Genomic DNA, 26,880 nt, shown 5'->3' with positions numbered 1-26,880 from the left:
AACAGCTCCCCAGTCAGGGAGCATGACCGGAACAGGTCGACAAATACTCAAATGCAAGGTATCAAATCAGGAAACTTGGAGTGAACTCAGGGAACTGGAGGCGGAGCTGGAGAGGTCGTTGAAGCTGGAACCGCGAACCACTCTGACCGGGGAGGCAGCTTCCGCTGTGTACATGGAGGCAGGGGTGTAGTAGAAAAGTCCTGATCATCGGAGGAAATACCCAGTTTGGACAGTAACGATTGGGCCTCAGACGGGTTCCTAGCCGTGAGGAGCTTTCCTTGATGCCACATCAAGATGCGGAAGGGGAAACCCCAGCGGTACTTGATATTATGTTGGGAGAACAGGGAGGTGATGGGTTTAAAGTCTCTACGTTTGGCCAGGGTGAGTGGAGATAGATCTTGGAAGACCTGTAAGGAGACATCTTGAAAGGTTACAGATCCCAATTGGCGAACTTTTCTCATGATGGCCTCTTTCGCAGTGAAATAATGCATTCTAAGGATGGCGTCCCGAGGTTGGGAGGTATCTTGGGAACGGGGCCGGAGGGCTCGATGAGCACGGTCCAAAAGGAGATGATCTTCTGGGGTGTCAGGCAGCTGGGCAAACAGACGTTTGAGGTAGAGATCAAGGTGAGCCGTTTCAATCTCTTCAGGAATACCTCGAATTCTCAAATTATTTCTCCTCACTGTTCTGGTCTTCATGCTCCTCCCTCAGTTGGGCAACATCTTGGCGGGTCTGATGAAGATCGGTCTCAACCGATTGTTTGAACGTCACCACCTCTTCCACTCGTCGTTCAAGGTGATCAGTTCTGGAGTCAATTTCCGTGATATCGGACTTCAGGGAGTGGAGAGCTTGGACTGAGGTCTTAACATCTCTAACCTCCTTAAGTAGGGAGAGAAAGTCTCGGCGGGTAAGGGATGTGAGATCGTCATCTTCAGGGTCGGAGTCGGAAAGATCGCGAGAGTGTCCGGAAACTTCGGATCTGCTCTTGGCCGGGATGTTTTTTTTAGGAAGGAAAGGTGTAAGGTCAGACCTCTGCGACTTTTTGCCACCTTTAGGCATCTTGGATAGGCGGAAATGGGGGCAATCGGCAAGTTAGAAAATGGGGAGAGCGCTCCAGCGGTTTAGCTCAGGTCCAGGAAGGGGGGTAAGGCGGCAGGTTTAGAGAGAAGTCATAAGGGGTCAGGAAAGACAATGCAGTCTATCCGTCCCAAGGGGGAGCCAGACCATCAGGGGGAGCGGCAGTGAAGTGCCCCCTATCAATCACTTCTCTTCAGGGTCAGCAGAAAGAAAAGGCCCCAAGGTGAGGTCCAGTCACGGGCCAGCCAGCGATCGGGACCCCTCCAGGGTCCAACAATAATGGGGGTGCAGAGGAGTGTAGGCCGTAGGTGTCCAGGCCACAGCAGTAGGGGTGCCTCCCATGAGGGCCAGGGCAGATAGGAGCCTGCTGGGGGGACGATGGGGTGCAATAGCAAAGGCCTCCGGGTGCCTAGCCAGCTATTCCACAGAGGCTGAGGGCTTATAATGAGGACACCGCCAGCACAGGCCTCCACCGTATTGGGTGGGCAGCCGGAGAAGAACGCAGTGAAGTAGCCGGGCAGGGAGCCGGAGGCAGAGGGACGGGAGCACATAGGTCGCCGGCGGGCGCCGCCGCGGCTGCACAACGCTCCCGGAGCTCACCTCAGGGCCGCAGCACCCGATCTCCGGAGGTGCGACAGGCAGCAGGTCACGGCGGCAGGCACGGACGAGAGGGGACCAGGGCAGCTCGGAGAACTGAAGATCGTCTGGCAGAGCAGGTGCGTATGGCTACGCAGGCGTCCTCCCGTCCACAGCCAGCACGATGCAGAGGACAAATAGAGGTCCCGGCTTTGGGCCGACCCACAGGCTGCAACCCGCACAGACGCAGGAGGCGTCTGCCGGCTCCGCGGACCACACGGGCCGGTGCAGGGGGGCCCCAGCAGGTAGGATGGGGGTCTGTGGGACAAGGGGGGGACCGCAGAAGGGGCCAGTAACACAGGGCCAAGGCAGGAGCAGCAGCACAGCACAGCACATCTGCTCGTCTCCGCAGCCAGGCCACGCAGTATTTTAAGTTGGATTATGAAGGGTATGTGTACCAAGTTTTGGTCCAGATCCATCAAACCATGTAGGAGCCTATGAACAACAAACATATATATAAACATACATTTTTTTCACTACTATATGTAGATAGATGTGTTGAGAAATAATTGTTGGGTATTCCGTCAGGACTCAGGTATTGTTACAACTAGTTAGGAATGTTACCCATATACAGTAGGGCCTGATTCTGATTTGTATGGTGTTGCACAGCAGCAAAAAAATGCAGCAGGAGGCATGGGTTGAGTACCAAAATACCAACAGTTGGGATCCCGCCAGTCAAAAGACCGACAGCGGGATCCTAAAGCCAGAATCCCAACGTCTTCCAGGTAGGTATTTCACCCTACCCCTAATCCGGGATACGGTCATTAGGTTAACCACACAGTGACCATGTTGACCTAATGCATGTCGACCAATAGTGGTCGACCTAATGACCCATACCCCCTAATCCTAACTCTAACCCTACCCATCCTTCTCTCCAGCCTAATCCCAACCTCAGTACTTACCTCCAGGATCCATTAGGATCCAGCTGTATGTCTTATGATTGTCGTGAATCAGACTACCAGTATTTTACCACATCCTTGAGGCGTCTGTAGCAAAATGACGCCTCCTGCATGCCTCTGCAATCCGAATACTGCATCCAAAGACACAGTATCAAATCACCATCGGTCGCAGCACTCTGACAGTCTGGTATAAGCCAAAGCTTACTCAGACTGGCCATCAGACCCCCTATGCCAGGTCCAGGAAGTCTGCATACAAAGACGAAGACCCTGAGCTTGGCACACCTACAAAACGGGGGCGACACTCCCCCCATTTTGTAGAATGATATTGGTTGCCATCTCTGCTCCACCATATGAAAACCGCAGAATGTCAGTCATGCTGCAACTAAGCGGGGACTGCGATTGATCATGGGTCCTACACATGGGCAGACCCTAGACCAGGGGTGGCCATTCAGTCAGAGACAAAGAGCCATGAAATCTTGTTAGGTACCTCAAAGAGCCGACTTCGATCTGAATGCACACTTGCAAAAATGGGGTGTGACCTTGTGCCTGCTATGCCACACCCCTGATATAAAATACATTGAAAAAGCCAGATCCAACATAAAATACAATGAAAGAGCCACTTCTACATCAAATAATTGAAAAAGCCAGATCCGCATAAAATATATTGAAAAGCCATATTCACATAATACACTTCAGTTCCCCCATGTGTCACTCCAGCCAGCACCCGCCTGTGTCACTCCAGCCAGCTCCCCGGTATGTATTTGGCTCCCTCAGTACTCAGTCTACGTAGTGCTGGTGCATGTCTGGCTGGAGTGCAGCGGTTTACTGATCTCTTGTGGTCACGTGACTATGAGTGTTGGGAGCCACATTTGAATGAAGAAAGAGCCGCATGTGGCTCAAGAGCCACGCGTTGGCCACCACTGCCCTTGACCGTAGGGTTTGTGTACAAATCCTAATCATGCCCACAGTCCGATAACCACACTTTATGTGCTACATACAGACACTTCCTGTTTCAGCAGGATATTCTAATACAGAGGCGTATCTACCCATTTTCCAGGATGGCACTCGCCAGGAGCGCCAGCCGAGGAGGGGCCCCACCCGACATTGCCACCCGCAGCCATGGGGTAGATACACTTCATACAGGCAGTCAGCACCTTTGTTCCCCCTTTCTCTGCCAGTTCCTCACCCGCCCGGCAACAACCACAGCAGGCAGAAGCGGGAGCTACTATAAGGCGCCGGGGTCCGGCGCAGCACCGTAATGCAATGAAGATGCTGCATAAACTACAGCTCTTAGCAGCCCTTGCTGTCGGTGCTCACAGAAGCAAGAGCTGCAGGGAGCTCTAGTTTATGCAGCGTTTCTTTATTGTAATGCGGTGCGGTGCCGGACCCCAGCACCTTACAGTGAGGCCCCGGGTGAGGAACTGGCATGGGAAGGGGGAACAAAGGCGCTGCCTCTACTATATATATATATATATATATATATATATATAATGCAGTGGGGTAAGGCGGCCCTCAAACAGACTTGTTAAGCAGAGTGAAAAATGGTCAGCTTTAATGTACCGACATGTTTCGGGGCTATACCCCTTCATCAGGGCCTCAACAACCCTTACTGAACCACAAGTGATACATATATACATTATACATGACAAACAATCAAACAACCCAAATGTGACTCACCTGCTTAGCGGCGCCATCCTGACCGTCCGGACGCTCAACAGCGCTCCCTCGTCGCCCAGCTATGACGTAATCAAGTTGCGCCTGCGGTCCGTCCCCTTGGCAACCCACAAGCCTCACTCGTTCGTCTATACGGAGCATGGGTCTCACGCTGTTGGCCCGTGACGTCATCCGGCGCCGCGTCGCAGGGTAGTAACTAAGCAACCTGTGAAAAACATAACAATGAAACAGACATAGATCAACAAAACTTAAAACTATTACATCTCATTGCACAGACTAAACAGATCCCAGCCTGTAACGCTAGTAATGTAATAGACAGATGCTTATAACAGAATTAGAGGGAAAAAACTAGCACTAGCTGAAGCAGTATAAACTAAACAGCCTAAGGCCTATACTATTCAGTCTGAGTAAAGCAATCAACTCATAATAAATCCTATATAGTGAGCTGAATAGCTAGATAAATTATAGGAAGCACTGTAACCCAAGATTTTCGTTCAAACCCCGAGGGGATAATGTACCCAACTTGTAGATCCACCTGGATTCCCGTTGTAATAGGGTACGATCTCTATCACCCCCTCGCAACAATTTAGGGACGTGATCTATCAGGATGGCTCTGATACTAGCCACCCCATGTTTAAACACTAGGCAATGACGTGCAAAAGGTTGATCACTATTGCCTTTCTCCAATGCTTTCTTAATGGCGCTTCTATGTAGCGCCATACGTTCTCGAAATTGACGAACAGTCTTGCCTACATAGGCAAGACCGCAAGGGCAGGTCAATAAGTACACCACATGTGTAGAGGTACATGTGAGGCGATGTTGGATGGCTATCTTCTTACCAGTAAGGGGGTGATTAAACGACCCCCCTGTCATAAGTGTGTTACATGTAGCACATCCTAGACATCGGAAACAACCCAACTTGGTTCTTAAGAAATGTGATTCCTGTGTACCCATTAAACGTGTGACATCCAATTTAACTATGTGATCTCCTATGTTCCTGCCCCTGGTGTAACTGGGTAGGAGCGTTGTTTTAGCCAAAGACGATAACGCTGTCTCTGATTGAATAATGGGCCACAGAGCTTTAGCCCTACCTACCCTTTTATTAGTGGCTGTAGAAAATCTGTTAACCCAGGGGAGTTTAGTGCTAGACGCCCTTGGTTGATTATGTGAAGGATATAAGGCCTGCTCCCGTGAATCCTTCAATGCTCTAGCCTTTGCCAGTTGTAGTTCACCTAAGGGATAACCTCGCTCCACGAACTTAATAAGCATGTTATCCATGGCTTATATGGTCTCATCTGGATTAGAAGTAATGCGACGTACTCGCATAAATTGGGAATAGGGTAGTCCTCTACGTAATGAGTGAGGATGGAAACTACGATAGTCGAGAAGCATATTTCTGTCCGTCTTTTTAGTAAAGAGGGTGGTTGACAACTGATCTGCTCTGACAGTAATAGTCACATCGAGGTAGTTGATGGTAGTGTCGTCAATGACATAAGTAAATTGTACTGGGTGCTGTGTCAAATTATGCTCCTCCCACAATGAGATTAAATCCTCTCTAGATCCCTGCCATAGTACTATAAGGTCGTCTATATATCTTTTAAAATATAGCACCTGGGATTGAACGGTTGGGTCCAGGTAGAACATTCTCTTTTCGACCTGGTACATAAATGCGTTGGCGTACGATGGGGCCACCGCGGACCCCATCGCACACCCCGCTAACTGAAGCATGAATTTACCATTAAATACAAAATAGTTGCGTTTGAGAACTTTATCCAGGAGGGACAGGAAAAAAGTTATATCTGGGCCAGAGTAGGCCTCACTGTCCTGAATAAGGAGTCTGACAGCCTCAATGCCCGCCTCATGCGGGATACATGTGTATAGACTAACGACGTCCAAGCTGCACAGCCACAACCCCTCAGGTAAAGTACCCAGGGTCTGTAGCTGCTGCAGCAGGGACGTCGTGTCCTTTAAATAAGACCTCAAAGACTGTATACATGGGTTAAGATAGGCATCGAGATACACAGATATTGGGTGATAAAGTGATCCCCTGGCAGACACAATGGGTCTGCCAGGGGGATCCACCAGAGACTTGTGGATCTTAGGCACAGTATAAAACAGTGGGGCCTTAGGATGCTCAATAGTAAGGGCCCTAACTACATCACTAGATATAGTGCCCTGCTCCCTAGCCCTATGCAACAAGGCATCAAGCTCATTTTTATAAGTTTTGGTAGGGTCCATCGTGAGCCTTTTATAGACTTTGGTGTCACCCAACTGTCATTCACACTCATTGACATAATCTGTCAGATTGAGGATCACGATGGACCCCCCTTTGTTGGCCTTACGGACAACTATATCAGTCCTGCGAGACAAATCTTGCAGCGTGGTCATCTCGGACTTGGACACAAGTCTGTTTGAGTGCCGCCTTACCCCACTGCATTGTTATTGGAGGATTGGTTCTCCTGGGATGGCACCACAGCACCTTATATCTTCCTAAAATGAGTGCCGGGACTTTTGGAAATATGCATTTGGATTGACGCCAGGCTGATTGTAACATTACAGTGCCGTCTAGCAGTGACGCCTCTCCATGCCAGGGCACCTTCTGCATCTTTACCCCACAGGACAAACACCAGCCCTATTTTTGTTGCTAACTGTTTGTGCTATAGCAGTTTGCCACATCAGTGTCTCTAGTGGTGTCTTAGCACGGTTACATCTCTCTTTTGCCACTAGACTTTCATCCCAGCCTCTACAGCACAAACGGTCCATAATAGCACCATGGAGGCAGCTAATGCCAGTGAGGCAGCACTAGACCTCATACAGAGAGATGCCAGCGAGCGACTTAGCTTCTCAGACATTGAAGCTCAAGCCATTTTAGTGGCCCAACGGCTGGAGGATGAGCCGATAAAAAATACAAATGAAGTATTGTACAGGAAGTGGTTAAAGTTGAAACAAAGGGAGGTAGATTTTCTCTACCATGGCATCTCCCTATCCGACTATTATCGGAGCAACCTCATCCCGAGGGGATTTAGAATCCGCAACTCACCGACCATAGGCAGATTTAATACAGCGTTCTGCCGACGGTGGGTAGCGATACTTAACAAATGCTCCATGGACTTATTACTTTTGGTAGTGGATGAGTCGACTAGAGAGCTTCACTTGGTGCGAGAGCAACTTCTTCTTTTTGAAGGTGAACATAAACCCACACTATTATTGGACACCCAATCTGATTGGGTTACTAAACTTACCACACAGATTGAGCAATATCGCCAGGACCTGGTGCGATCCAAGAAAGAGAAACTTACAACTGTCCAGAGAGATTACCAACAAAGACAAGTTTATCCTTGGTTGGGAGGCACTCGGTCGGCACAAGATTCTAAACAATCCAACTGGCGCTCCAACTCTAGATGGCGAAGAGAACAGCAAACAGGAGCTAGTACCTCAGCTAGTGACTCTGAAGGTACCACTGGCGCTACTTCCCAGTCAGACGGCAATTTCCCTTTAGGCCATGGTCCACAGGGAATTCGGACCCGCTCCAATCGCACCCCCCAGCGAGGAAGAGGGAGAGGACGCGGAGGTCGGGGCAAAATCAAAGAATCCTCCGCACAAAAAGAGAGCCTCAAGGAATTAGTGTTTAATTTATCTTCCACTCCTCTAACTGAGCCAGAATACCGCCTATTGGCCAAAGGACTGTCTTTTGTCCCTACAGTCCATTCAGATCCTTTGGAGTGGAAAGTTGAAGTGCACCGGTTAGGAAGGTCTCTAAGGCGACAAGAACATTTTAACTCTCAGTCATCCGAATCAGTTTCCTCTAACATCCCTGAACAACTGAGGAAAATTGCTCCCCGCTCACACTTCGACCCTCCCAGTTTAAATCCTTCCATAAGGACTTTCTTGCGAATGCTGGAATCTGAGGACGGGGCACAGACCAAATGGACTTATCATAATCTTTCCAAGTCCGAGATGACCACGCTGCAAGATTTGTCTCGCAGGACTGATATAGTTGTCCGTAAGGCCGACAAAGGGGGGTCCATCGTGATCCTCAATCTGACAGATTATGTCAATGAGTGTGAACGACAGTTGGGTGACACCAAAGTCTATAAAAGGCTCACGATGGACCCTACCAAAACTTATAAAAATGAGCTTGATGCCTTGTTGCATAGGGCTAGGGAGCAGGGCACTATATCTAGTGATGTAGTTAGGGCCCTTACTATTGAGCATCCTAAGGCCCCACTGTTTTATACTGTGCCTAAGATCCACAAGTCTCTGGTGGATCCCCCTGGCAGATCCATTGTGTCTGCCAGGGGATCACTTTATCACCCAATATCTGTGTATCTCGATGCCTATCTTAACCCATGTATACAGTCTTTGAGGTCTTATTTAAAGGACACGACGTCCCTGCTGCAGCAGCTACAGACCCTGGGTACTTTACCTGAGGGGTTGTGGCTGTGCAGCTCGGACGTCGTTAGTCTATGCACATGTATCCCGCATGAGGCGGGCATTGAGGCTGTCAGACTCCTTATTCAGGACAGTGAGGCCTACTCTGGCCCAGATATAACTTTTTTCCTGTCCCTCCTGGATAAAGTTCTCAAACGCAACTATTTTGTATTTAATGGTAAATTCATGCTTCAGTTAGCGGGGTGTGCGATGGGGTCCGCGGTGGCCCCATCGTACGCCAACGCATTTATGTACCAGGTCGAAAAGAGAATGTTCTACCTGGACCCAACCGTTCAATCCCAGGTGCTATATTTTAAAAGATATATAGACGACCTTATAGTACTATGGCAGGGATCTAGAGAGGATTTAATCTCATTGTGGGAGGAGCATAATTTGACACAGCACCCAGTACAATTTACTTATGTCATTGATGACACTACCATCAACTACCTCGATGTGACTATTACTGTCAGAGCAGATCAGTTGTCAACCACCCTCTTTACTAAAAAGACGGACAGAAATATGCTTCTCGACTATCGTAGTTTCCATCCTCACTCATTACGTAGAGGACTACCCTATTCCCAATTTATGCGAGTACGTCGCATTACTTCTAATCCAGATGAGACCATATAAGCCATGGATAACATGCTTATTAAGTTCGCGGAGCGAGGTTATCCCTTAGGTGAACTACAACTGGCAAAGGCTAGAGCATTGAAGGATTCACGGGAGCAGGCCTTATATCCTTCACATAATCAACCAAGGGCGTCTAGCACTAAACTCCCCTGGGTTAACAGATTTTCTACAGCCACTAATAAAAGGGTAGGTAGGGCTAAAGCTCTGTGGCCCATTATTCAATCAGAGACAGCGTTATCGTCTTTGGCTAAAACAACGCTCCTACCCAGTTACACCAGGGGCAGGAACATAGGAGATCACATAGTTAAATTGGATGTCACACGTTTAATAGGTACACAGGAATCACATTTCTTAAGAACCAAGTTGGGTTGTTTCCGATGTCTAGGATGTGCTACATGTAACACACTTATGACAGGGGGGTCGTTTAATCACCCCCTTACTGGTAAGAAGATAGCCATCCAACATCGCCTCACATGTACCTCTACACATGTGGTGTACTTATTGACCTGCCCTTGCGGTCTTGCCTATGTAGGCAAGACTGTTCGTCAATTTCGAGAACGTATGGCGCTACATAGAAGCGCCATTAAGAAAGCATTGGAGAAAGGCAATAGTGATCAACCTTTTGCACGTCATTGCCTAGTGTTTAAACATGGGGTGGCTAGTATCAGAGCCATCCTGATAGATCACGTCCCTAAATTGTTGCGAGGGGGTGATAGAGATCGTACCCTATTACAACGGGAATCCAGGTGGATCTACAAGTTGGGTACATTATCCCCTCGGGGTTTGAACGAAAATCTTGGGTTACAGTGCTTCCTATAATTTATCTAGCTATTCAGCTCACTATATAGGATTTATTATGAGTTGATTGCTTTACTCAGACTGAATAGTATAGGCCTTAGGCTGTTTAGTTTATACTGCTTCAGCTAGTGCTAGTTTTTTCCCTCTAATTCTGTTATAAGCATCTGTCTATTACATTACTAGCGTTACAGGCTGGGATCTGTTTAGTCTGTGCAATGAGATGTAATAGTTTTAAGTTTTGTTGATCTATGTCTGTTTCATTGTTATGTTTTTCACAGGTTGCTTAGTTACTACCCTGCGACGCGGCGCCGGATGACGTCACGGGCCGACAGCGTGAGACCCATGCTCCGTATAGACGAACGAGTGAGGCTTGTGGGTTGCCAAGGGGACGGACCGCAGGCGCAACTTGATTACGTCATAGCTGGGCGACGAGGGAGCGCTGTTGAGCGTCCGGACGGTCAGGATGGCGCCGCTAAGCAGGTGAGTCACATTTGAGTTGTTTGATTGTTTGTCATGTATAATGTATATATGTATCACTTGTGGTTCAGTAAGGGTTGTTGAGGCCCTGAGGAAGGGGTATAGCCCCGAAACATGTCGGTACATTAAAGCTGACCGTTTTTCACTCTGCTTAACAAGTCTGTTTGAGTGCCGCCTTACCCCACTGCATTGTTATTGGAGGATTGGTTCTCCTGGGATGGCACCACAGCACCTTATATCTTCCTAAGATGAGTGCCGGGACTTTTGGAAATATATATATATATATATATATATAAAATTTCCAACAGCGCAAATCAGCGGCACTCAGAGACATCCATAATAAGCAAAAAGTGTGTATTTCACATCAGAAACTAACGTTTCGGGGCTCGCTGGCCCCTTTGTCAAGGTGAATTGACTCTTTTTGCTTATTATGGATGTACCGCACCGCTGCTGCTGATTAGGTAATCTTACCCTGCTGCCTTTCTTTCTCCCTACTATATGTCCTTGCTGTCCTTCTATCTGTCACTCTCCCTGTCCCTATGTCCCTGCTGTCACTCTCCCTGTTTCTATGTCCCTCTGTCACTCTCCCTGATCCTCTGTCTCTCTCCCTGCCCCTATGTTCCTGCTGTCACTCTCCCTGTCCTTGCTGTCACTCTCCCTGTCCCTGCTGTCACTCTCCCTGTCCCTGAATTTCATCTCATTCCGTGTGGCATAATGTAAATTTTGGCTCATTCCATGGGAATTTTCGCTCATTCCATGTCGCATAATGTGTAAGGGGCACCAGTACTAGATAGTATAAGGGGTCCTACTATTGTGGTGCATAATGTGTATAAGGGGTATATGGTGTGGTACAATACACTACTGCAGGAGACTCCCTGAAATAGTAGCAATCTCCCTGACATGCTTTTTCAAAAGTAGGCAGGTATGAATGTTCCTGTACAGGAGAGTGATCACACACTGCATACCCAATGCATTACATAAAATAAGACAGTCCGTATACAAACAAGTATGAATTTAAAAAGTATATATGTTGGTAATTTTCCATATTGATTTTTTTTTTAACTTTTTTTAACACATCTAAAAGGTACTCAGCAAAGTATTACAATTCATGTTATATTGAACATTTTCCAAACTTTTATTTCATCCCTATATAAATATGTGATATGTACCACCCTGGAAACTACTGTCCATTCATGTTTTTGGCTACAAAGTGTTAAAGTGTATTTTATTTATTTATTTTCAATATAGATTTTTTTTTTTTTTAATATAGATGTTTCTTTATGATCTTTAGAGGGGGTTAATGATGTAAGAATAAGCACTGCTCTCCTCTCCTGATTAAACATCTCTATTTATGTGTCCTATAGGGACCGCGGCAGACAAGTCAAGAACTACAGGTGAGTCAATGTAATATTTTACCACTGGTTATACCCATGTACATAGACTATGCCATGTATAATGGCGATCTATTTACAGTGTGGTGTTCAAAATTGTTCCTGGGTAAAATTGGAAACTTAACTACTTGGCCAGGAGGGCAGTCGACAGGGGCCTGGCCAAAGGGGAGCTGCCACACACAGCCAGGGCTTACACACAGATGCGACACGGACCTCCATACAGGTGCAGCATCCACTATCAGCAAAAGCCGCAAACGCATTTTTGATCGGAGCTGCAGCTACAGAGAGCTCTGCTTGGCGCAACACATGCACAGCAGTTCACAGCAGGCCCGTATTGCTCCTGTCACTGGTCATGGTGAAAGGTGAGAGATGGCTGTATCTCTGTTTAGATGCACATATATATAGATAGATAGGCTGTATCTCTGTTTAGATGCACATATATATAGATAGATAGAGAGATCCTCTATCTATCTATCTATCTATCTATCTATCTATCTATCTATCTATCTATCTATCTATCTATCTATATACACTGCTCAAAAAAATAAAGGGAACACTTAAACAACACAATGTAACTCCAAGTCAATCACACTTCTGTGAAATCAAACTGTCCACTTAGGAAGCAACACTGATTGACAATCAATTTCACATGCTGTTGTGCAAATGGAATAGACAACAGGTGGAAATTATAGGCAATTAGTAAGACACCCCCAATAAAGGAGTTGTTCTGCAGGTGGTGACCACAGACCACTTCTCATCTCCTATGCTTTCTGGCTGATGTTTTGGTCACTTTTGAAAGCTGGCAGTGCTATCACTCTAGTGGTAGCATGAGACGGAGTCTACAACCCACACAAGTGGCTCTGGTAGTGCAGCTCATCCAGGATGGCACATCAATGCGAGCTGTGGCAAGAAGGTTTGCTGTGTCTGTCATCGTAGTGTCCAGAGCATGGAGGCGCTACCAGGAGACAGGCCAGTACATCAGGAGATGTGGAGGAGGCCGTAGGAGGGCAACAACCCAGCAGCAGGACTGCTACCTCCGCCTTTGTGCAAGGAGGAACAGGAGGAGCACTGCCAGAGCCCTGCAAAATGACCTCCAGCAAGCCACAAATGTGCATGCGTCTACTCAAACGATCAGAAACAGATTCCATGAGGGTGGTATGAGGGCCCGACGTCCACAGGTGGGGGTTGTGCTTACAGCCCAACACCGTGCAGGACGTTGTCATTTGCCAGAGAACACCAAGATTGGCAAATTCGCCATTGGCGCCCTGTGCTCTTCACAGATGAAAGCAGGTTCTCACTGAGCACATGTGACAGACGTGACAGAGTCTGGAGACGCCAAGGAGAACGTTCTGCTGCCTCCAACATCCTCCAGCATGACCGGTTTGGCAGTGGGTCAGTAATGGTGTGGGGTGGCATTTCTTTGGGGGGCCGCACAGCCCTCCATGTGCTCGCCAGAGGTAGCCTGACTGCCATTAGGTACCGAGATGAGATCCTCAGACCCCTTGTGAGACCATATGCTGGTGCGGTTGGCCTTGGGTTCCTCCTGATGCAAGACAATGCTAGACCTCATGTGGCTGGAGTGTGTCAGCAGTTCCTGCAAGACAAAGGCATTGATGCTATGGACTGGCCCGCCCGTTCCCCAGACCTGAATCCAATTGAGCACATCTGGGACATCATGTCTCGCTCCATCCACCAACGCCACATTGCACCACAGACTGTCCAGGAGTTGGCGGATGCTTTAGTCCAGGTCTGGGAGGAGATCCCTCAGGAGACCATCCACCACCTCATCAGGAGCATGCCCAGGCATTGTAGGGAGGTCATACAGGCACGTGGAGGCCACACACACTACTGAGCCTCATTTTGACTTGTTTTAAGGACATTACATCAAAGTTGGACCAGCCTGTAGTGTGTTTTTCCACTTTAATTTTGAGTGTGACTCCAAATCCATACCTCCATGGGTTAATAAATTTTGATTTCCATTGATAATTTTTGTGTGATTTTGTTGTCAGCACATTCAACTATGTAAAGAACAAAGTACTTAATATTTTATTTAAAAACCTGTATATCCATGTATCAGAGTCGTAAGGCCATATTTTCAAGGAAGTACAATATACACATGGACATTAAAGGGAAATAAACAAAAAATTAGATTTTCAGCTAAATAGAGATCAGAGAAATTTTTAATGAAGTTTTATAACAGAACTGATGGAGATTGCAAAGTTCCAGTGGTGCAATCACCGCATCCGCTTTTGATTTGCCATTCTACAGTACATGTACAGCATAATTATAATGCCATGTATTAAAAAAAAAGGAGTCCTGCTGACTTCCGGGGGCGGGGCTAGCTAGCATGGCCGCTTTTTAATGTAATTCCTCCAGGTTGCAGGGAGAATCCCTCATAATCCCCCCTTTATACGGGTCTCACTTAAAAAAGAACTATATCCCCTTATTGCTGGGGTTTTGCTGATCCTACCGATATCGATATTGAGGAGGAGGACCGTGTATTGCCCCGGAGTCAGGCCGTCGGACGAGACGACCGTCATGACCGCCAACGTGGTGTTGGCGCGAAACCGCCGCGGCCTGTAGGCCCCGCTGCGAGCGACCCGCACAGGAAGAGTGCGGCCGCCGGGACCCTGAAAGCTGTCGCTCCCCGATCCTGTGCCCTCTCGTACTGACTGGGAGCAGCAGGGACCTGCTGCCGATCCGGAGTGAGGGGCTGCGGGGGGAGAGGACGCCCCCCGCGCCGTGGCGGACAGAGCGGCCGGGATGAGCAGGGACGGAGCTGCATCTACAGTGACACCACTCCGCTCTGCCGCTGATCTACAGGACCCTGCTCGCCTGGCTGGGGGATCGAGGAGCTGGATCCCGTTCATGGGATAGGTCACTAAACACTGCTGGCAGGGATGCTATGCTTGTGACCCTAAGACCTGGTGTCTGAACGGCTGCTTGGTCACGGAGACATCCTCTCACAGCCTGGAGTCCTAGAGCTGTGCAACCGCACGCTGCACACCAATTGTCACAGGGGATTTGATCTGACCAGGACACACCACACTGCAGATGAGGAGAAGGACTTTGCATCTGTGTGCGGCTCGTGACCCGCACGGCTTCCCGGGAACTGACTCGCCACGGCTGTCATCCGCCTGCTTGGGACAGCTTGATCTCTCTCCCCCAGGTACTAACATTGTCTGTCTACCCCCCTTTCTCCCTTATTAACAAACTCTAATATCTGCTTCACCCCTACACTCTGAGACGTTCCCTCCTGGTGTGTCTCACTGCCCCCCACGCCGCCCCCTATCCCTACTCATTCCATTTTTCCCCTCTCTGCATTGCAACTACCTCTCTCCCTACACAACCCTGATTTTATGTACCTTTGCTGCACATCGGGGTACGCGACACCTAACTGTGGCCCTCATTCCGAGTTGATTGCTCGCAAGTCGAATTTAGCAGAGTTGCTCACGCTTAGCCTACGCCTACTGGGAGTGTATCTTAGCTTCTTAAAATTGCGACCGATGTATTCGCAATATTGCGATTACAAACTACTTAGCAGTTTCAGAGTAGCTTCAGACTTACTCGGCATCTGCGATCAGTTCAGTGCTTGTCGTTCCTGGTTTGACGTCATAAACACACCCAGCGTTCGCCCAGACACTCCCCCGTTTCTCCGGCCACTCCTGCGTTTTTTCCGGAAACGGTAGCGTTTTTATCCACACGCCCCGAAAACGCAGTGTTTCCGTCCAGTAACACCCATTTCCTGTCAATCACACTACGTTCGCCGGAGCGAAGAAAAAGCCGTGAGTAAAAATACTATCTTCATTGTAAAATTACTTGGCGCAGTCGCAGTGCGAATATTGCGCATGCGTACTAAGCGGAATTTCACTGCGATGCGATGAAAATTACCGAGCGAACGACTCGGAATGAGGGCCTGTGACCACTGATCAAAACTGAGGGATGGCCATTATATACTGAGCTGCAGTACCTGTTCCTAATGTGACCTCACTGCACGGGTTGTCTACCAATTTCCTTGGACTTTACTATGACTGTCTGAGGATTTGAGTTTATTGACTTTACGTTGCCACCTGTTACTTACATTTTTTTTTTTTTTGTGTTGTGGATGTACCCTACCCGGAATACCACCATTGGTTGTACTTGTGGCGCCACCTAGTGGTGAACTGGTATGGTTTCCGTCTCCACTTTCATTTGTAGTTTGATGGTATTTCTACTGCCTTTTTGAATGTGATAATATGAATATATATGTGCCCACAACACTCCACCTGAGATAGGGAAGGTAATCTCCTGATAACATATCTCCTTACTAGCAGCAATATCACCTTTCCAGTTTTGGAGTGCTTGCATTGGATATAATCGGGTGGCATCCATTGGTTTAGGATCATTTTTGTGTGCATTCTTATCTGCTATACTCAGGGACGTGCGGTGAGCTAAATGGCTCAGGAGGCACTGGCTAACCCCAGAGCCAGATTTACATGCAATATATGAGCCAAAGCATACATCTGGGCATTATACACAGGTGCAGCAGTATAAACTCTTGGAAATTTGGTGGGTTTTGATCATAGATGTGCGGAAAAGATCAGCAGGTGAGGCACTGCCTCACCTGCCATAGACTTTTTACTCCAGAGTTTGGGCTATAAAAATTATTAGAATAATGCAAAGAAGATATTTCAAACAAATTATCAGTATTTTTCATATATTTTATTCAGTGAAAACTCTGGTTTAAACGTAAGTATGACAGGAAAGGCTCTGCCTCACCTGCCTCACCCCACCGCATGTCACTGGCTATACTACACCAGCTACACACCTACAGGCTGTATTATACTGTTATGATTTTATGTTTTGCCAAAAAAAATTTCTCTACAGCGATTGCCATTTGGTGGTAAATTATGATGTTTCATGTATTAGCTGTAATTGGTATTGCAAAGAGGATGTAGATGTTTGAATAGACATAGGGTCTATTGTCAACGTTTCCGTGAGACCATTGAACCCCTCAACGTGCCGTCTTTTTAGATAGTGGTACTTCTATCGGGCTTCTAAATACTCTTTACTATACCCCATAGGGGCATGGACAAATATCTGGAAAGGAGTCAAAATTCATCTGCTAACATGCCTTCCTCTAATTTTAAAAATGGTAATAAATGCCAGAATAACCAAAAATCACAACCATCTCACTCCTCATTCCCGCCATCCCCCTCATCGGGAGGGGAAGGGACTACTTCTCAGTCATTTGCTAAAGGGGTTACGTTTCTGTCACCAGCGGAAACCGCCAAAGAAGTCATTAGTATGTTCATGCCTCTCATCGACAAAAAAATTGAGGACCTACATGCTCGGTTGGATACTTCATTAGCTAAAATTGAGTCAAACACCTCGAGGCTAGACACGTTAGAGCAAAGAACCAGTGACGCTGAGGATTCAGTACATGCGCTGCAACAGGAACTTGCATCTAAATCTCAAACTATACACACTATGATAGAGAAAATCGATGATTTAGAAAATCGAAACAGGAGACGTAATTTACGCTTTATTGGCATCCTGGAGAATATTCCAGATGCACAATTGCAGAATTACGTTAGCAACCTTATCCCTACAGCATTAGGACTGCCAGATACTGACTTACCTTTGCCAGTGGAAAGGGCTCATAGGCTAGGCGTACCACGTAGAGACAGAGGCAATCAATCTAGACCCACCATTGCGAAGTTCTTAGATTATAGAGATAAGGAGAAGTTACTGCTTACCGCGCTGCTCCTGAACTCAGAGTAGACGGTCAAAAGATCTTGGTATTCCAAGACTTCTCCGCCATGGTATCACAAAAGCGCAAGGCATTTTCAGAGGTCTGCAGATTCTTGGTGGATAAAAGAATAAAATTTGCCTTACTCTACCCGGCTAAGTTGAGGGTGATTGAGAATGGCCGCACTCAAGTATTCACCGATCCCCAACAAGCAAAATCCCACTTCCTTAGGAGTGGTCCCCCCTCTCCTGCACGCTCCAACGCTAACTCTAGGGATTGATTTCTCACCACTAGCAAAGGCCTCGTTGCACATTATATGGGACGGGGGTGTGGGTGCGTTGGGGCCACTTCCGCAGGGTGACCCAACTGGAGCTATATAAACTGTTCTTGTTGGGCCGCGATAAATGGAATGGCTCTGACGGGAGGGTTTGTTGAGCAACCATGCCACCTTTGTTATGCTTTCTCACAGACATTATCTGTACACCTAGACCCTGTCTGTTTAAGCTTTCTTTTGTTTTCTATTGATGTTATTTTGTCTACATTTTTGCACATTATTGTATATCTTGTTCGTGTTGTTCTGGTTGTTGGATTAACGGAGCATCCCCTCAAATGGAGATGGGGATCCTCAGTTGAATGTCATGGGCCAGTTAGAAGACCCATGTTTGTTTTCTTACAAAAAAATTGTAAATGCATTGCTTCACTTTAGATTTGACTGCATATTCACCTGCTCTCTTTATGTTGTGATTGTACGGAGTTGTGGGGTGGGGTGGGGCTTGGGCCCGTGCCGCACTATCTTCGGGATCCACAAGGGCACCACATTTGAGATGGGGGGGGTTCATTTTCCCCCATTGTGCGAGGCGTAACCCGACCCACGTGTCATGCATCTGAGATCAGTGATGGCGGATAGCAACAATAATGACCATACGGCTAAGGTTATTTCCCATTTCTCCATAATGTCATGGAATGTGGGAGGTTTAAATACCCCAATTAAGCAGAAAAAGGTTCTTACCCACCTCCGCCGGAAACATCCGTCAATAGCCTTCCTCCAAGAAACTCATTGGAAGAAGGATGATGTGTCTACCCACGCAGGGTAGACACATCATCCTTCGGGTTACGCCTCGCACAATGGGGGACAATGAAATGGATAGCGGAATGTTTACAGGCATCTCACTCTTCCAAGGCTAGAGGGGTTGCTATCATATTTCACAGACATCTGAGATATAAGATTTTGGACTGTACAAGACCCAGAAGGACGATACCTGATAGTGGACGTACTCATTGAAGGTAATAAATTTACTTTGGTGAATCTATATGCCCCTAATGTGGCTACGGGGGAATTTATCCGCCTGCTCACACAAGTCTTGGCCAGCAGGGTTCACTACTCCCTGGTGGTGGGTGGGGATTTTAATATGGTAGATGATCCCACTTTGGACAAGTCGTATCCCGTCAATAGACCATCCTCTCCATGCTGGAGGTATATACAGGAGATGAAAGACATATTGCAACTCAGTGACCCTTGGCGTCTGTTACATCAAACTGACAGGACATATAGTCATCTCTCCAGGGTACATGGTTCTATGTCAAGAATAGATTATATTTTACTGTCTAATCACCTCCTTGACCAAACTAAAAATACTGCTATAGATGACATAATTATTTCGGACCATGCTCCGGTGACACTGGAATTATATACTGGTGCCCAGACGTTCGTGGATCGCCTTTGGCGTTTTCCGGATTACCTATCTGATTCGGAGGATTTTAAAAAATTTCTGATTTATTCCTGGAATAATTTTGTAGACGATAATATCAATCATTGGGATGATACGATATTGTTCTGGGAGACGTCGAAGTCGGTGATGCGAGGACATATAATTGGGTATGTAGCAAAACTGCGAAAGGAAAGTACAAAGAAATATCATACAATACATGCAGCAATGTCCCATAGCTTCAATGCTTGTAAAAACAACCCATCTGACAACCTTTTGGAGATTTATCTACGAGATAAAAAACTGTTGGATGCCTTTCTGACTGCTCAAGCGCAACAGCGCTTGGATTACACTAACTTTCGCTACTATAAATAGGGGAACAGGACAGGCAAATTATTGGCCACAATGTCCAGACCAAGAACGAAACGTTCCTTTATTGTGGCCCTGAGGGACGAAACTCAAAACAAAACCTACACTACAACTGATGATATCTTAACACACTTGAGTACATTTTACAAGGATCTTTATTGTCCTATTTCCCCACAGGAAGAATTACAGAGAGACTTATTATCTGTAGCCAAATTACCTGAGCTTACTGCTGCACAAAGAGAACTTCTAGATGGGGATGAAAGATATATAGTGGGTAAATATATATCAGGAAGCGCTCCAATCAAAAAATTAATAATTTATTTAAAAAAAAAACAATAATGAACAATTTAATATATCCAAAAAGTAGACATATAATACATATACCTATAGTAGATCTCTCTCATTCGTGTCTCCAATAATACATAAGTCCGTAATAATAGTGTTCTTTAGATTCCGAAATGTTATTAGATGCTGTGAGGTCTTAATAAGATAAGTAGCCCATATTGCACTTGTCTCCTTTTGACTTGTCAGTCTAGTAGCAACGTGAGGATTATAGTGGCAAGCTATGCATAAACTTCAACAGTCAAAGGCTAATGGAGGAATAAACTGTCCAGACACTCAACTTTATAACCAGGCTTCTTTAATGAGATTTCTAAGAGACTGGTTAACTGATCAAGATACTTATGCTAATACACACTTGGAAGCACAATTTGTAAAAACAAAAAATCTGATAAATTTCCTCCATGGTGTAGAAGCGGAATTTGACCAAGAGTTGAAAGACAATCCCCTTCTGTGGTCAGTCTATCGCCTCTGGCATATTCTCAGACGTTCGAGAAATTTGGGGGGACACAAATCTTTATTTTTAACATTTCTCGGTAACAACGATTTCCAGCGTGGGGAGGCGGGCTTTCCGTTTACGATGTTCCATAAAGAAGGCCTGAAAGATATAAGACACAAAGGCGATGTGGGAGCTGGGATACCACTGACATTTACACAAGCTCAGGAGACCTACCCGTTTCTTCTGAGATACCCGCTAGCATTTTTGCAGATGCAACACTACGTATGCTCGATACTTAACACCCTCTCTGATCTAGATGTCTTTCTCAGAACACCACGGGCCACTAAAAAGGCCTTATCTATATATTACAGAAAACTTAACACTCCGATGGATCACTCAAGGTCACAATCGGGAATGACAAAATGGTTATCAGATTTTCCTGCGCTTACATGTGAGATGCTGCTAAACAATCTGCTCCTTTTTTGCAAGTTATTACCCTCTGCACAATATCATGAGATGTTCTACAATATTGTCCATAGGGCGTATTTTTCCCCTGATAAACAATATAAAGCGGGCATGGTAGATTCGGACAGATGTCTGAAATGCCATGCACCCAAAGCAGGTCTCATGCATTGTTTTTGGTTGTGCCCGATGCTCCGTCGCTTTTGGCTTCAGGTGAGGCAATATGCCACAGAGCAGCTGATAAATGTTATTCCCTTCACGGCAGAAAGGGCAGTTTTTGGAATAATTCCGGCTGGACAAAGGGTAACGAAGGGATGTAAAAGATTGTTAATGGCGATTAGTGCGGCTGCGCGTAAAGCAATTTTGCAATCTTGGATATAAAAAGATCCGCCTACTTTAGCTTTGTTTAAGGGAAAGCTCCATCATTTGTTTCAGATGCAATGGCTAGAAACCACGCTACAGAAAGACAAATTGGTGGGGAGATTTTTCGACTCCTGGGAGAGCTATATCGCCATAGGCGTGCACAGGGGGGGTGCCTGGTGCGCCCATGCACCCCCTAATGTCCGGCACCCCCCTTACACACGCCTGTAACTGAGTTATTGCCAAGCTTGCAGTTCTATTCCTGACTGTGTACGCCCACCCGCACTCTACGCCCACCAGCACAGACTGCCCGCTCTCTATGGCCGTCCACCTGCTCGCTATGCACGCCCACCCCCGCTCTCTACAACTGCCCACTACCGCTCTCTACACCCGCTCACCCCCTCTCTGTACACCCGCCGCTTCCCTCTCTTCACCTGCCCGCTACGCCCGGTCAGCAGGCTTAGCGATAGGGGAAGAGAAACGCTGCTGCAGGGGCAGTAGAGAATGCATTTGTCAGCTGCACCCGCTACTGGAACCCACACATGAACAGGACTGCAGGGAAGGAAGGGGTGAAGGAGAGAGAAAGGACATCAGTAGATGTCTATGCATGGAGTGGCAGGCGGCGAGGAGCACTCAGCTGCGAGTGCACCCACAAGTAATGTATAATGTATATTATATAATGTATTTGGAGAGGCACTATGTGTCACATAATGTGTATGGGGGGGCACTGTGTGGCATATGTGTTTAGGGTGCACTGTGTATTATATAATGTGTTTTGGGGTACTATGGGGTCTATTAAGGCTGGGGCATAATGTGGCGTAATGTGAATTTTGCCTCATACCGAGTGGCGTAATGTAAATTTTGGCTCATATCGTGCAACGTAATGTAAATTTCGGCTCATACTGTGTGGCGTAATGTGAATTTTATCTCATACTGTGTGGTGCAATGTAAATTTTGGCTTACAGCATGTGGCGTAATGTAAATTTTGGCTCATACCGTGTTGTGTAATGGGAATTTTATCTCTGTGTTGCGTAATGTAAATTTTGGCACATACTGTGTGGCGTAATGTGAATTTTATATCATACTGAGTGGCATAATGTAAATTTTGCCTCATACTGTGTGGCGTAATGTGAATTTTCTACCATACTGTGTGGTATAATGTGAATTGTGGCTCATATTGTGTGGCATAACGTGAATTTTGGCTTATACCATGTGGCGTAATGTGAATTTTGGCTCATTCTGTGTGGCGTAATGTAAATTTCGGCTTATTCCGTGTGGCTTAATGTGAATTTTGGCTAATACTATGTGGCATAATGTGAATTTTGCACCAAGGCCCACCACTCTCTAGTTCCACCACTAGGTCAGAGATAGGTTGGGGAAGTGTAAATAGCGATAGGATAGAGCGGCAGCTAGGGCTCAGAATTAAGCCGTGGTGGACACAGGGCCGGCAACAGAAATCTTGGGGCCCCATACACTGATATCTCTGGGGGCCCCCTACCCCCTCAACTCTTCCACTCAATATAAATGTGTGTGTATATATATATATATATATACACAGTATATACATACACACGCACACATATACATACACATACACAAACATACATATATAAGCACACATACACGTACATATACTACACAGACACAAACATACATATATAGACACAGACCCACAGATTGTCACAACGGTGAGGGAGATTGCAAGGACCCAGGAGGGACTGACCTTGTCTGTAGGGACATCACATTGGTAAAGCTGCAGTTGGCTGCTGTCTGATATTCCCAGTCAGTGTGCCTGGCAGTACTGTGCCGCTCAGCTCCTCGGAGTCAGCGGCAGCAGCAGGGACGGGCTGGCGCGGGTTCATGCGTAGTGACGCCGCAATGCTGGCAACACAGCACGGGACCAGCTCAGACCAAGTGATGGGGTATGCGGCGGGGGTGGTGTTTGTATTGGGAAGTAATTGTCTGTTAATTGACGTATGGGCGTCCCGGAGTGCACGGGAGCCACAGCTTTCTTAGGCGCTGCCTACACATTTTTTGTGCCCCTGATGCTCGGGGCCCCCCTGATCCTTGGGGCCCCATACCAGTGTCCCCTTTGACCCCCCCTGTCGCCGGGCCTGGGTGGACAGTCAGTAGTGGCTACTGATCGCACCATTATGTTTCATTTTATTTCTCTGGGGTGTATTGAATCTACTTGTATTATTAGGAACAAGGGATAAATTAGATTACACCATGTGATTTTACTGAGAATGTAAAATAGTGTTAGACATATCCCTGGGCGGTGCGAGACACTCCCAAAGGCGGTGCTAGACATGCTCCTGCAGCAGTGCACCCCCTAATAAAATTAGCTGCGCACGCCTATGTATATCGCCACTCTCCCTGTAGATTTTCAGGCTAGACTTAAATACTCTTTTAAAACCACTGAGTGGTATGAGACAAGAGTGGCGGTGGGGGACCCTCCCATTGTGCTAGACAACTGAGAACTGGGGGTGTTGTGGGGCCCCGGCCTCCCCCACTTCTCCGTATCGCCTAAAATGCAGGTTTCTTGTAGTAAAAATTGTATTATACCTAATCTCTAAGGTACGTGTAGACAACAATAATATCAATGTATAGCATTGGTCCTTGAAGTGACTTACTGTGATTTGTATGCTCCTATCTAATCGGTACGCTTGCTTTTATATCCGACTCTCTATGCTATATGTACACATATTAAACCTTGTACTGTTTATACAACTTTTATTGTAATGTGAAGTGATGCATTAATAAAAAATTGTTTTACGTTAAAAAAAAAAAAAAAAAGAGTCCTAAGTCATATGCAGGACTGGTGCTTGGTGCTTCTGAGTAGCAGCACCATGCTGAAAATCGCTTTATCTCGTCCTGCCTTCTTACTGGCAGATACAGCTTCTAGTGACCATTACCAAGGATTTACTTATTTTTTTGCCTTGTGAGTCCTACATTATTTTTCTGTACTAGAAGTGATCAGTAAACTGATTGTAAACCTCAGCAATCACTGCTTACATTTTCATTGATAACTAGGACATACTTGCCTACTCTCCCGGATTGGCCTGGAGGCTCCCAAAAATCGTGTGGCGCTTCTGGAAGGGAAGGCAAGTCTCCTGGAGCCGCCTCCATCCCCCCCCTTCCCCCCTTGCACCTCCCTCAGCCGTCCTCCAAATCTGTGTTCTGGGGAGGCAGATAATGCGATTTATGCTGAATTACGTCATCATAGTCCCAGGGCCATGATGATGCGATTACACGTTAACTCTCCCATATCACCCATCCATGAAGCCCCCTGTTTTACTGACCTTGCTGCCCTTTCCCGTATGGTTCAGCCAGAATGTCAGTAACCATGAATTAGGAGTCCAGATACAGATACAATGTTCCTAACAAATGTTACCCATATCAGTTAAAACATACTGAAATCAAGATTGACAAATAATCCATTTCCTCAAAGGTCCTAGAGAAGTTATGTAATGTGGCTATGATAGATGACTGTCCCATAGGAGATGTCACCTGAGATAATGGCTATAAACTGGTACAGAAAATCTGACCATTTAAGGAAATGCTGAAATAGTAAAAGGGCGTAACAAAACGCTAATAACATTACAAGATGCTTATAGTGACCACTGCAGGAGTATAAAGATGCTCTTCCACTAGTTTCTCTGAGGTCAGGATTTGCAAACACACACTGCCGCTTCGTTGCTATAGGAATGACTAGTCTGTATTTATATTGTTTCTATTGCCGCAGAGCAAAGAGAATTACTACAGACTTTGTTTGGTGGCGCGCTTTGTAATAAATGTATTTCTTAAAATAAAAGTTTTAATAATTAATTTAATAAAATATTGTATAAACAAGTCTACGTGAGTACTGACTCGCTATTCTTAAAACTTTTTATAAATTAATAATATTGTATTCAATTATTTATCAAAAGTTATATTTTAAGAAATACATTTATTACAAAGAATGCCGCCCAAAGAGAGTCTAACTCTACCTAATATCTTTGGTCTGTCACACGCCAGAGATGGCGTTCACCGCGCTTATTCCTGCGTGCCTGCTGGTCTGTGTTGCGGCCTCCGCCTTCGGTGGGCCACGGGCTCCGGCGTCTGGCTGGCGTGGCTCCCGGCGGTTCTCCAGGGCAGGGGCGCCGCCATGACACCCGGCATAACGTGGGCGGGGGGCAGGTGACGTCATCAGACTGCTCCGCCAATCCAGCGGTGGCGGGAGATTCAAAGTCAGACGCCAAACAGAGCCTCGGCGCCTGAGTATCGTCTTTCCCCTGAGGTGGATGCCAGCGCTCTTGTTCCCGGCGAGAATCTCTGAAGCTGTACTCCAGTGTCTCTGGCATTTCCAGGTGCCAGTTCGCTGCACAGGTTCCAGCGTTCCCAGCGGCTGGTGTGTCTCTCTGCGGTCCAGTTACCAGTGCTCCTAGGAATCAGCGTGGGCTGTGGGCCCTAATCACCGTTCTCAAGTTCTGCAAATCATCAGCGTCACAGTCACCGTTCACAAGCACTACGAATCATCAGCGTCTTAAATCACAGCACTTAAGTTCTTCAAATCATCAGCGTCTCAGTCACCGTTCTCAAGTTCTACAAATCATCAGCGTCTTAAACCACTGCACTTAAGTTCTTCAAATCACCAGCGTCTTAATCTCCGTTCTCAAGTTCTTTAAGTCATCTGTGTCTTTAACCACCGTTTACAAGTTCTTCAAATCATCAGTGTCTTTTATAACATCGCTCACAATTTCTTCAGTCACCAGTATCTTTAACATTGCTCACAAACCCTTCAATGGGCCTGGACATTCCCTCATAAGTTCCCTTTATGCTATATGACTTTGAGTTGTCCTTTTCCTGCAATAAAGCTCTTCAATATTTCACCAAACCTTACTGTCAGAGTCCTGTATGAGGAAATCCTATATCAGGTCACCCCTGTTCCGGCCCAGTTGTGGTTCCTCTTCCCGACCATCGGAAGAATCCCCGAGTTCACAACACACTCAATCTAGGTCAGTGACAGTATACTCAGGTCCCATGGACCCGGGGAATCGGAACCCAGAGGCAAGTACCATGCAGGACCTGGTTTCCCGAGTACAGGGTCAGGAAGCAGCACAGAATCAGGTGATGCATTATCTCCAGGAATTATCTGGCCGGCTGTATCAAATCCAGACTTCTCTGGCTTCAGTGGTTACAGCTCCAGTTCCAGTATCCGCTCCAGTGGTTGTCTCTAGCAATGTTCCGTCTTCGTCTGGAACCAGGTCACGCCTTCAGCTTCCTGCTCCTCCTCGTTATAACGGGAATCCAAAGAATTGCCGTGGTTTCCTCAATCAGTGTGAGGTACATTTCGAACTCCTTTCACATAACTTTCCTACGGATCGGTCTAAAGTGGCATACATTATCTCTTTGCTGGAGGGTTCAGCGTTGGAGTGGGTGTCACCGTTATGGGAGCGATCAGATCCGTTGGTTTCTA

The 26,880-nt window shown here is 46.7% G+C and overlaps 1 protein-coding gene across 2 annotated transcripts in view; it reads left to right on the top strand.

Moving 5' to 3' along the window:
* The window catches only part of LOC134969285 (transmembrane protein 272-like), a 182,328-nt gene that overhangs the window by 60,646 nt on the left and 94,802 nt on the right, over positions 1-26,880 (top strand). For both annotated transcript variants that reach the window (XM_063945133.1, XM_063945134.1), the window contains exon 3: positions 11,990-12,019. In XM_063945133.1, coding sequence (XP_063801203.1) covers positions 11,990-12,019 — 30 coding nt within the window. The remainder of the gene's footprint in view (positions 1-11,989; positions 12,020-26,880) is intronic.

The sequence above is a fragment of the Pseudophryne corroboree genome, chromosome 11 (assembly GCF_028390025.1).
Source record: "Pseudophryne corroboree isolate aPseCor3 chromosome 11, aPseCor3.hap2, whole genome shotgun sequence".
Classification (NCBI taxonomy): domain Eukaryota; kingdom Metazoa; phylum Chordata; class Amphibia; order Anura; family Myobatrachidae; genus Pseudophryne; species Pseudophryne corroboree.
This window is presented reverse-complemented; position numbering and strand designations above follow the sequence as displayed.